General features: G+C 35.3%; 1 protein-coding gene across 1 annotated transcript; it reads right to left on the bottom strand.

Moving 5' to 3' along the window:
- Positions 1-1,093: 1,093 nt before the first annotated feature.
- LOC144436746 (calcyphosin-like protein) lies at positions 1,094-12,151 on the bottom strand. Its single transcript, XM_078125603.1, has 4 exons — positions 11,788-12,151; positions 7,513-7,690; positions 6,736-6,945; positions 1,094-4,477 (listed from the first exon to the last, which is right to left on the bottom strand). Exons 1-4 carry the CDS (start codon positions 11,928-11,930, stop codon positions 4,373-4,375), a joined length of 636 nt encoding a protein of 211 aa, XP_077981729.1. The 5' UTR covers positions 11,931-12,151; the 3' UTR covers positions 1,094-4,372.
- Between the last annotated feature and the right edge of the window lie 1,039 nt (positions 12,152-13,190).

The raw sequence follows: 13,190 nt of genomic DNA, 5'->3' as shown, positions 1-13,190 counted from the left end.
AAGTTGGTGGCATTTTTCACCAGTTAAAACATTCTTCTAACCTTTTTCCTGACACATTATTTTTAGGAAGTTAATTACATTAGTTAGTTCTTTTAACCACATTTTGTTGATGGCTTTATGTACTTACTGCCACTGATTTGAGCCCTCATTTTTCCACATGTGGGGCACCCTCTTGTGGCCATTCTTTCAAAATTGACTGAAAAGTGTGAAGTGTAATTAAGTGAGACACGTCCTCTGCATACTTCATCAACGCTTCAAAGGTTCAATGGTAAGGACATTTGTGTGAATTAGCAGGCATATAATACACAATGTTGACACTATTTCTATACATTTAAATCTTTAACACACACACACACACACATTACTGTCAAATTGCAAATGATTTCATAACATAGACTCCATCATCAATGGTAGAATGTTTTTACACATAAATCCAGGACACGGTCAGGTGACAACCATCCCTTAAAGTAGACCATACAAAACCCCCTGGATGTCATACAGATAATGCATGGTGTTGTATAGGTGTTCACTGCAATTGGAACTGACATGTCCAAATGAATATATCCGTGTACATCTATTGGAAATCTTATTGTATGTGCATGAAGCTCACAGAAATACTATTACCTGGAAGTACATACTTCAGACTAATGCTAGCCCATAGTTTGGTAGAGTTTGATACCAGTTGCACACTTACATCAATAGGGAACTTGCAATCCAGACTGAGCATGCTCAGATACAAAGGACTATGGGATTATCTGTGGTTATCATAATATCTAATCTGGAGCTACCGATAAAATAAACCTCCCACAATTGTAAGGGTAACTATGAATTGATTATTTGTGGTTGCAAACAATGGAACATTATTGTTTACAATACTAATTGATTAGTATTTATTATCGCAATTCCCATGATGCAACATTCAACATGGCGGGTTTGCAAGTTCCCTATTCTGTGGACTTCACAGGTACTGCAAGGTTCACACATGCAATGGTGTCCGATGTGTGTTGAGTAGTGTAGAACTCACAATTTATAGTGTCATAAAATATACACAATCACAAATAGAAAATTTAAAATTTGAATTTTATTATTATGATCTGAAATCTGCTACCAATGCAATATCTTGGGTAATCACAAGACTGAAAATAAATTATGCCGCCTACTTGACTACTATATACAATATTGTCTCCATTTCTTTCTGATTGGCTGTGACTTTTATTTAAAACTTAAAATTTTACAATAATGTGATTCATTCTAAATTGAGATCACTGACAGTTAGGATGGTAAAAGATGTACAATGGCACAGCATACAGTAGGTGTATGATTCGAATTTAACAAATACTTTTAAAACCCACAGTTAAAACCATGTGTCAATGATGTTTGAAACTCTCTCTCTGTTGAAGGACATAACAACATGTACAGTGTGTGGTGCACCTCTCCATAGTTGCCAAGTACTACCCTGGTATATTCAAAGTGGCTGTAGTCTAAGTTTGGAGTTTGTCTGCCACTATTAAATGTGAGAGTTTGACTATGAAAAACTGTACAAGAGGGGCTGTTACCATTCATTATTTCCCATGTGTGCCATTGGTGAGAATTCTGTCCCCACCCCACCACGAACTGTGTTTCTGTACAAGCGCCCCTCTGCACAATATCAACAATTGTGTAAAAATTGTGAATAGTGGAACAAGAAACTCTTCTCACAATTATAAGTGTCGGAACAAATGTGACTCAATCAAAAAAAAAAAAAATCAGCATAAAAGTAATAATTGGCAATCTTTCATTTCTCTTCTTCATTTACAATCGATCACATATTTATATTACATCATGTCAATCAAGATATATGCATGGATATGTTTGTTAATTTCAATGATCAGGGTATTACATGTATGTATAAAGTTTTGGTAAAACTTTTTGAAAGTTAAACTCTATGTTAAAATAGACTACATAGATACCGACTCCTGTCTCAACTCAGAACATACCGAGTGAGTAAAACGGTAAGTCAGTATTTGAAACCTCCCCCCCCAAAAAAAAGTACTGAATTATATCTAGTCTACCTACCTTCACCTAAATTGATAGAACTAAGATTAGTCTAATAATTTGATATTATGGTCGAAATGGTGTTTCTATAGCAACCATATCAGTGGTAATTCAGTACAAAAATGATTTGAATCTTTTGACTAGTTTCGCACTTTAGCATTTTTTTCCTATAACAATCATATTACATCCCCAATCATAGTTTGCCCATACCTTCACATCATATTTTCCTCATACCTTCCCACCAACTTCAGTTCTAGTCCTCATAACTATACATTAGCCATTATTCAAATTATATTCATATTATGCATCACTTACGCCAACAATTCATGTTTAATCAGAATCAGACTAAAGACCATTCCATCATTTGACTTTGGCGAAGTACTTGAAGTTAAAATAAGTATTCAAAAGTTAAAAGATAAAAAAAAATTGTGTATTTGACAAACTACTGAATAAACATAATTACGGATTTCAATTAAAAAAAAATGAATATACAAGGTAGAGTTGACTCCTGGTTGGTGAGATATATAAGACATTCATTTCTTTGTCTTCTTTCTACCAGGGAGTACTTGCTTGTAGATAAAAGTACAAGTTGGGAAAAGTAGAGTCACAGGGATTGTGCCGATCAGAGATTTCTATTTTCTTTGATCAATATCTACGTTTAACTTACTTGATAGAAGAAAAAATACCTAAGATGGCAGAGTCACAAATTAAGCAACACCACTGTCTTAAATTGTAATCTGCCAAATAAATGTAGCACTAAAGAAACTATGTTTTGTACATGGGATCTGGTTTTTTTAAATACTGGAGTTGTAGTGTGTGGAATTGTGAATTCAATATAAGGGATATATATATGCCAAAAATTTGCTTAATTCTCTTACATTTGTACTCTTCATTGGTTGGAGAGGCACTTCATTACTTGTTATACCTCTCCAAGTAGGTTACTTCACAGCAAACATATGTACACAAAACAATACACAAAGCTATAGTTTATATGGTATGTATGTCTTTCAAAGGGTTCGTCTCCAAGACTTTCTATTCTGGATTTTAATGTACATATTACTGAGGGTTACCTCCAAGACTTCTTATTTCATACTGAATGCATGTAGTTAGTATAGAGTTTCAGCTATCCTTACTAAGTTTTTCTATCCCCTGTCAAGTTTACACATAACAGGAGCTTACCTCCAAGTTCTGATACATACCGTACACTATTGAAAGGCTGTTACCTGACATATACATCACTGAATCCTGCTTTACTCACACACACACATGACAGTACATATTTTAAGTAAAAAGAAAGACAAAGATTTTTTCAGTGAGTGAAATAGTCTTGTTCTGTGTTAAGCTACATGATTATGTCAAGGGAATACATATGATCAGACATATATAGATAGATCTAAAACTAAGTAGTTTGTTATTTTTTATATTTTACATCCTTCTGACTGTCTATGGTAGGTTCTCCATGACTACAGGTATCTAGCAAACTGATTTTATGTGACCTATGAACTTCTGTAGTCCAACCTTTGAACTTTCGTTGTCCTAATGCCGTACAAAGTTAGCACAAGATATGATAACATTGCATAAATCAAATACAAGCACTACACTCGTATCTATAGTAGCCTAGAATCCAGAATCTAGATTTTTTGTATTTTGATTTTCCCGTGATGGGGAAATAATGAATTCAAAAACGCCATTCGCATGAATTACTGGCTCGATACACAGTGGAAAGCTTTCTTTATGTGATCTTCCTTGTTGCAGAGAACATACAAATTTTTGCAAGATATATTCTGTTATTCACTCATGGCCAATGCAACTGCTCAACAGTATAAATTTGAGGGGTTTGTACTTCTAACTTTCTTGGTTGGCCAAATTGTTAAAGCTAGGATGTAAATCTCCAAAAATCATCTATGTTCACATGAGTGTTTTTCTCCCACGTAAATACCATAATTTATGTGGATGGAAATCATGAAAGCAATTTTTGGGGGGGCAAAATTTGTAACACTAGAGTTGTTCAGGATGAATTTCAACAATTTTTACCTGTAGATTAATACCCAAAAACAAGGAATGAAAATTAGATATGAATATACACTGTTATATTTTCAACTTGGGAATGAATGGAGAACCTACCTATAAATCTAAATCAAGGCAAGTGATATATATATCATACGTGGTGATAACATGTACAGTCATTTAAAATAAATTTACATTCCACTGTCATCATCATCATCATCATCATCATCAGAATAAAGATGTACTACAACTAACGAAGATAGTATTTAAATATTACAAAAAAAGACTAGAAAAATGTGTTTTTAAAGTAGTTAAAAAAAATGTGAATTCTTCAATCAAGTTTCCAAGCATTCTTCATCATGAGCACAAAGTATACATCTTTATCTATGGATGCACTCACACCACAGTAATAATTGATAAACTCTTCTTTCGTGACCTGTGAATAATTACAAAAAACTTCACATTAGAATCAAATATAAAATGAGAAATCCAACCCACTTTAAATCTTCACCCCTAGTATAAATATAGCAGTTTGATCAAAATCATTTGATTGGACAAATGTTACGGGTTAAACCATTTTTGACAGGAAACAGGGGTGAAGATCATTTATAGGTTGTCCAGGACCTGTTTTTTTTTTTAACTAAATAGCAAGACTGTTAGATATGTTTGCTACTGATGCACACCCCTCCACCCCTTTCAAATTGAGTCATATGATTTTACACATACAACCGTAACAGTATATGTAATAGTCAATTATGAATTTCAGCCATGCTGTTGAAAATTGATTGCATGATACTACAGACTTTGCTAAATATGATGAGACTACATGATAGGCAGCAATAAAGCAATGTATACCGGAGTATATAGATATGTGTGTATGTGTGAAACGTTTGCCATTTCTCAGGTATGGTTTCACCAGGCTTGTGACACCAGCTTCAATTGCTGACAAAGTACCCCTACTGTCAGCTGTGAAAATGATTGATATGTCACCAGATAGGAGTCCATGGTACACAGGAAAACATTCACAGAAATGCTGGTGGATGTCAAGACATTCACAGAAAAATGTTGGTGGTGTACGTCAAGACGTTCACAGAAATGTTGGTGTATGTCAAGACATTCCAAGAAATGATGGTGGATGTCAAGACATTCCAAGAAATGATGGTGGATGTTAAGACATTCACAGAAGTTATCGTGTTACATCAAGACATTCACAGAAACGTTGGTTTATGTCAAGACATTCCAAGAAATGTTGGTGTACATGTATATATACAGGATGACTTTGATTCACTGTCAACAACCACGTGGGCTTATAATGCATTGCAATGGACACATCCCATACTTCACGATAATCAATGAATTTACCTAACAATGTCTTTCATTTCTCTGTATGTAGAAAAAGATGACAACAGATTCTGAATTTATCATTGGTATGGCTGTGTTTATTAAATCTTCAACCTTCTCATGGTTTATTGATATTGAACCCATGTGTAGGCTGAACGAAATGAAGTATTATAAATCATAAAGTTTGATAATGGGTCATTATTGTAGTGTGAAATCTTTCACAGTATACATGTAAGCCCATATGTATTTGATGTCAGTGTGATGTAATGAGAAGTCAACCTTGTCTTTACTGGGGCTTCTTTGTTTGAGATAGCTCAAGTTAGCGGTGCAAAACTAGTCACTGGATGTTCACCTGAAGCCCAAGGAAGGAAACAGCTGGAACTTCTATCTAGAGACCTCGAACGAGGTATCCACATGTATATGTGTTTGAAAAATACATGTAAGTATGTATGTATGAGTGATGTGAAATGCAGGCAGGCAGGCAGTCAGCAGGTTGATTAGAGAGAAATTAGTTTACGTTAGATTCTGTTCAGTGGTGTTATCCTGTTATTACAGTTTCCATGCACTCTGCATCATAGTGACAAAGTAGGCGTCAGAGTCAATGGACGCACTAACTCCGCAATAGTAGTTTTCAAACTCTTCAAGAGTAACCTAGAAATTAGAAGAGTAGTAACTACCGCTTCAGATTACAAGATGTGGAAGCTAGAATAAAGGCCAGGAGATAGGATGTTGAGATCATGACCAGAATAATGTGTAGCTAAGCTGGAAAGGAATAAGTTAGAAAACAGAAGGTACATGTAGAATTAAAAGTAATACAGCCATTAAGAAAAAAGGTTACATCACTTTCAACTTTAATTAATACACAAGATGCTCCTCTCATGATTTACCATACTCATCAAATCACTACGAACTAGAAATCAGGTAGGTGTGACAAGTAACTCAGTAGAACACAGAGAAAATGAAAACCTAGTAGAAGAAGGTCCAAACAGAAGGACATAGGATGGTAATATGGCTTTAAAAATATACATAATTTGTCTACAGGTTAGTCAGTTTGTGTGTATGTCAACATAATTAGTATGCATCAGGAATATGTTTAAAAAAACAGTGTGTACACAATGGTAACAGCTTATATCAATAAAGTTATGTAACATGTCATGTGACAGTCTCTGTCGAAGAACATCGTAACGTAGCCTTGTACAGGGATTTAAACTGCAATAATACAGGACTTTATTGTACATGAGTACCTGAGGTCTGTTATTTGTACCTCTACTGTCATGTTACTTCAAGCAACCATCCTCATATGTACATATAAACTCAGCGATATTTGTACTTGATGTTGTACATGTCACTTACCACGCCATCTTTATCATCTGGTGAATCAAAACTATCAAGGAAAGATCTGAAAACTTGATCCTCTGTCCATTCACCATTCATATATTTAGGATGTTTATTAACTTGGTAGACACCTTTCAAGTCTTCAATTGTTATTACGCCATCTCCGGTCTTGTCTAGTTTTTGAAATGCTTTGTGGATTATATTAACCCTGGTACTTGACATCGGTGGCTAAGAAAGATACAAGTAAAGAACAGGTCCAGTTAGACTTATTTCTGCCTTTAGTACACTTGTATTGATTACTTCCATGATCAAATCAAAGGAAAGTCCAGTAAAACTTATTTCTGACACTTGTATAGTTGGAAAGGTCCAGACATTGGTCTGCTTACGTAATCACTCACTTCAAATTATTGAAAGCACATAAGTGGAAGGAATGTCTGGATTTTTTCAGACTATACACTTGTACTGATTACTTCTATCAGGAGAAGGCTAGTCAGGCTTACATTTGCCTGTGGTATGCATGCATGCATTGATTGATTACTTCTATCACTAACACACATGAATTAAATTTTGAGTGATAAAATAACACCTGGGTAACTTAAATTACTGTACTACATTTGACATATATTTCACCATTTGGGTTATTTCATACAAGGGTTTATGGGAAAACTTCTTGTGATGACATCACTACTAGGGTAGTCTACCCTAATCAAATACAAAGAATGAATGAGATTATGTGCATACATAGTCCTGTCACGTATTCCTTGATGTTTTTGAAGTCAGAATTTTTTCACTTACCCTTAGATTAACCAGGAATTCATCAAAATCAATGGTTCCACTGCCATCTTTGTCAAAAGCTGTGAACATTTCTTTCAACTCCTCGTTGGTAGTGATGACATTATAATCATGAATACCCTTCTTAAATTCTTTGAAGTCAAGTGACCTATTGCCATCATCATCCATGATTTTGAAAACTCTGTAATAAAGTAATAGAAAACATGATCAATCTTTATGTCAAGAGTAGTATGCCTATAAAATGTACATACGTACACTAGGTACATACATGTTGTTACCCCCCCCCCCCCCCCCAAAGTTATGGTACAAGTTACGGAAATCTATGTACGCTTCACCTGATTTCCGTACCAGTGTTTTTGATATTAAATGTGGTACTGTTAAGTTGATAAAATTTACCTGTGTTCAGGTTTTCTACAGAGGTTCTCACCAAAAGTAGGTAAGGTACAAGGCTTTGAAATACATGCAAGTTTTACTTGATGTACTAGCTGTTACCAGAGTTCCAAGACACTGGCAATAAATCTGGTATGGGATGACCCTCCATCTGCATGACTTTTCACTATGAGCTACAACTAACACCTGTCTTGTCATTACAGACAGTGACAGGGCAGTTGATCATTTACTGTACATGTACTATATAAATATACACATCATATTGTTATTTTCCATTTGTAATAGGATGTTCCCCACATCATTAACTAAAATTTGCGTGCCAGTGATATAATTGTGAGCAATATCCATGAATACAACCTCTATACATGTGTGTAAGGCATTACCTGAGCATGGCACCAAAAAATGGGCAATTTATCATATTGTAAATAACCCTAACATATTAACCTAAAGTAGCTAAATACACACATTTATATGTATTATTCATGACACCCACTATGCTTACTGCAATTTTAATGTTATAATTTACAAGAATGAAAGATGCTAGAAATACTACATCAACAAATTACAGTACGCCTTTTTGCACAGGAAACATGTACAAATATATATGGGTAGTTACAAGTTCAGTTTTTCTTCTTTAATTTTTCACCCCCCCCCCCCCCCCCCATGACAATGATGAAAATTTACAATGCATATATTAATTGCACATACACACACACACACACACACACACACACACATATATATATAGTTATACAAAATAACAGTAAAGCGCAGCGCTATATGTACATTGAGAAAACCTTCATCTTATATACCCTGGCAGCTATTTTTTATACCTTTTATGTAACAAATGAAGTAGTTTTAACTTAGTATGATTTTACACATACAACCTTAACAGTATATGTAATAGTCAATCATGAATTTCAGCCATGCTGTTGAAAATTGATTGCATGATACTACAGACTTTGCTAAATATGATGAGACTGCATGATAGGCAGCAATAAAGCAATGTATACCGGAGTATATAGAAATATGTGTATGTGTGAAACGTTTGCCATTTCTCAGGTATGGTTTCACCAGGCTTGTGACACCAGCTTCAATTGCTGACAAAGTACCCCTACTGTCAGCTGTGAAAATGATTGATATGTCACCAGATAGGAGTCCATGGTACAGAGAGGAAAACATTCACAGAAATGTTGGTGTACATCAAGACATTCACAGAAATGATGGTGTACATCAAGACATTCACAGAAAATGTTGGTCTATGTCAAGACATTCACAGAAACGATGGTGTATGTCAAGACATTCCAAGAAATGTTGGTGTACATGTATATATAATACAGGATGACTTTGATTCACTGTCAACATCCGAGTGGGCTTATAATGCATTGCAATGGACACATCCCATAATTTACCTAAGAACGTCTTTCATTTCTCTGTATGTAGAAAAAATGACAACAGATTCTGACTTAGTCATTGGAATCTTCAACCTTCTCATGGTTTATTGATATTGAACCCGTCCTAAAATAAGTGTAGACTGAATGAAATTATTATAAATTCTAAGTTTGATAATGGGTCATTGCAGTGTTAAATCTTTCACAGTATAAGCCCATATGTATTTGATGTCAGTGATGCAGTGTGATGTAATGAGAAGTCAAATGAGAAGTATGCTTGCTGCAATTTTAATGTTTTCATTTACAAGAATGAAAGATGCTAGAAATAGGTACATCAACAAATTACAGTATGCCTTTTTGCACAGGAAACGTGTACAAATTTCAATTTTTCTTCTTTAATTTTTCACCCCCCCCCCCACCCCCCAATGACAATGATGAAAATTTACAATGCATATATTAATTGCATGCACACACACACACACACACAGACACACATATATATATATATAGTTATACAAAATAACAGTAAAGCGCAGCGCTACATGTACATTGAGAAAACCTTCATCTTATATACCCTGGCAGCTATTTTTTATACCTTTTATGTAACAAATGAAGTAGTTTTATCTTAGTATTTCTTTCATTTTCAAGTGGGTGCTCAAAAAAGACACGAGAGGCTTTACAGTGTCCTTGTTTAGGGTGAAAACACTGTCAAGTATGTGCACATGACATGGAATGTACAAATGATGTAACAGTACATGTAACAACAGTGAGGACATCATTCTTACTAGTATGTCTGACTTCCATAGTGTGGTTATTTCTGGTGGCATATAACAGAATAGAAGGATTCCTTGTCAGACAATGCATGTAGCCTTATGATGGGGTGGTAGATTGTAATTTATGACAACGAGACTAGGGTGATAGTGTAACTCTGGTGTTTTCAACAGCGATGTGTGAGATCAATTCATTGTGTTCGTCCCAGAGAACGACCACAAAGCGTAAAAATAATTTGGAACTGCAATTAATCACCATGGTAACTTCAAAGTTACAATACCATTGTACTTTACAACTGTGTGTTTGATCAAAGAACTACTCAAGGTCATAACCTCATGACATCCCTGAACTGGCGAGGGTTGATGTGCACTGTAAAGAGTGGTCATACATGTCTACATGTACTTCACACCGGGAACTGAGGGTGCCCACCACAGCATATCTTACAGGCTACTAGTATCTGGTTATGTGATAACTTAGCTGCTGTAGAATAGTTGATAATTAGTAAATGGATTTATTTTACAGGAGAACTTGAATAACATTACAAACACTGTGCTACACAATGGATCTATCATTAAATCATTATTGAAATAACTAAAGTTATTAGCAGTGTCTGACCAGAAAATATGGGGAATCCAAAACTGCCACATAACAAAAAATATTACTCGTAGTAGGCAGCTGCCTTTTCTTTATATCCTTGACGTCACTTATACTAGTAGCATGTAAATGTAATTATGTTTCAAGTCTTAGAAGACCCCTTCCATCACAACAACACCATGCATGTGTAATAGAAATCATCAAATCCTGGTTTGTGCTAGTAGACAGTAAAACTGTTGTGTGATAATGTCCTTTCTAGATCTGTGGGGACTATCAGAGCTACATCCTAAATTATACTTTGCAGGCTAGGATCCATGTATGCATGATCATCAACAGAAAGAGGAAGATAGAGAGAAGTGGTGAGAGAGAAGAGGCAAGAAGAAGCTTTAATGAATCAAGTACTAGTCCTGCTTGCAAACGGTGTAAGTCGTTCCTTTCTGTTGAGTGAAACGTGTGCACCGTTTGCAAGCAGAACTAATCAACTACATGCTAAGTTCATATTATTTTTAATAGCACATGCATGGTATACACCTGCAAAGAACAAGAAAACAAGCAACTCTAGGCTTCCTTTGACTACTCTGTCTTCCAGCTGAACAAGTATTAACAGTGGTATACATGATAATCATATCCACAATCTAATATAAGTGGATGTTGCTTTAAACAGGATTACTTTATGATGCTGGTCTTAAAATACAATAGTCACCAGAGTAGAAATTTAATGACAGGCATACCCTTAATCCTCACTTGACTAGTTTAGTTGCTAGTGGTGAATAGTACAAAAATAGTGTATGTGGTGACAGTTGCTAGTGAATGGTTGACCCGCATTCATGTGCTAGTAGCTGATACCAAGATGTCAACATTACTACTAGTACTAGTAGGAAATATTTATCAATTAAAAAATACAAGCAAAGGGAAACTGTGAAAGAAATACTGAAATACAAAACCATGGCTATTTTCACATAATTATAACTACTTTTAATATGTAACTAGGGACATCATGGTGTCATGCAACCTCACCCGACCTTTCGTTTCGCAGTTTTCAGGTATTTGACCTAGGTATGAGATTGACTGTTGTCTTCAAAACAGAGTGTCGTAGTTGCATATGAGTCACGTTTGAAGCGACAAAACGTACCTGCCAAGTCCCTTGATACCACTAGAACCCCTCGACAAACATTGCAGCCGAAGTCTTTCCACAGGATCTTTAGTTTCACCCGACCGCAATTTCTTCTCTGCGTTCATCTTCATTTCTTTATCGTGCCTCGCTGTGCCAGCCATTGTCGAAAATTAGGTTACGACTTTACGTTCAATTGTCTAGCTTCTTGGTATTCACTCACGCAAACGTTGCTACAACAGAAACTAGCTACTGTGAGATACGTTGTGATCGTAATTTCACAATAACTACGTATGTTCAAATGCAAAGCAAAACGTTTATAAATGTATACACCAACAGACTAGACGTTCCCGATCTTTCTGTTTCAAAAATGGCTGCCAGTAGATGTGACGTCACACTGTTTTGATGTCATGGTAATCAGTGATGTTTACTGCTATTAGATCTCGGATGAATTGTAACGAGGTCTTAAAGACGTAACTAAAAGTACTAAAATTATCATAATACTATCTATTTTGATTCAAAATATAATTTATAGTTTAATATTGGCCTTTTAAAAAGTCATTTATATACTGCCGTCGATATACTGTCATGCATGTGATTACTTCTTTTTAAAATTGGCGTACGAGGTTGTTAGGGTATCTCGCCCTTTCTCTGGTTCTCAGCGCTAGAGGGCGGACTCATCTTCAACAGCAAAACGAGCAGCAAACGTGAAACGGCAACGGAACAGCTATGGCGTTTCAAAATACTAGACAACATTTTTAATAAAGTAAATTTTAAAGTTCGTTATTTATTCTGCCTTCAAACTCGGAGCAATAAAAATCTACTTCCGTCTGTGGAAAATGAGATGACATACCCACAGGCAGACTAATTAATTTTTCTGTCAAGAATTTTCCGAATTTTCGTAATTCTGTATATACTTTTTAAAAAAAATGATAGAACATGTTAGTTTTTTAACGCCACTTACAACATTAACATTATTCTGTAAAGTAATAAATAATTTTCCTATGCTTTCCTCTATTTTCATTTTTCATCTGTAAACTTGAAGTGAATACCTGTTGACGGCGTTGATGAATAAAGAAAATGTTGAAAGGCTCTATGTCTCTCCAGTTATTGGGATTCTGCAAGGTAAGGTGGTCGTCCGAGGTGGACACAAAAGAGAATGTGAAAAATAAGTATAGTAGACGTGATATATGGTAAATAAAGTCAATCGAACCCTCTTCCTGATCAGATATTAATGAGATGATTTGTTGTTGTTGTTGTTGTTGTTGTTGTTGGCATTGTCATTGTTGTTGTTGTTGTTGTTGTTGTTGTTGTTGACGTTTAGACACAAACAAAAGTGTATCACTAGGATTAGGGCAAGGATGATAAGTTTTCGAAACTGACTTGTGCGCCATTTCTGAACATTTCTTAAGAAGTTCAAAATT

Source organism: Glandiceps talaboti, chromosome 6 (genome assembly GCF_964340395.1).
Source record: "Glandiceps talaboti chromosome 6, keGlaTala1.1, whole genome shotgun sequence".
In the NCBI taxonomy this organism is placed as follows: domain Eukaryota; kingdom Metazoa; phylum Hemichordata; class Enteropneusta; family Spengelidae; genus Glandiceps; species Glandiceps talaboti.
The sequence above is the reverse complement of the archived record's forward strand: the minus strand, read 5'-3'. Positions and strand labels throughout refer to the sequence as shown.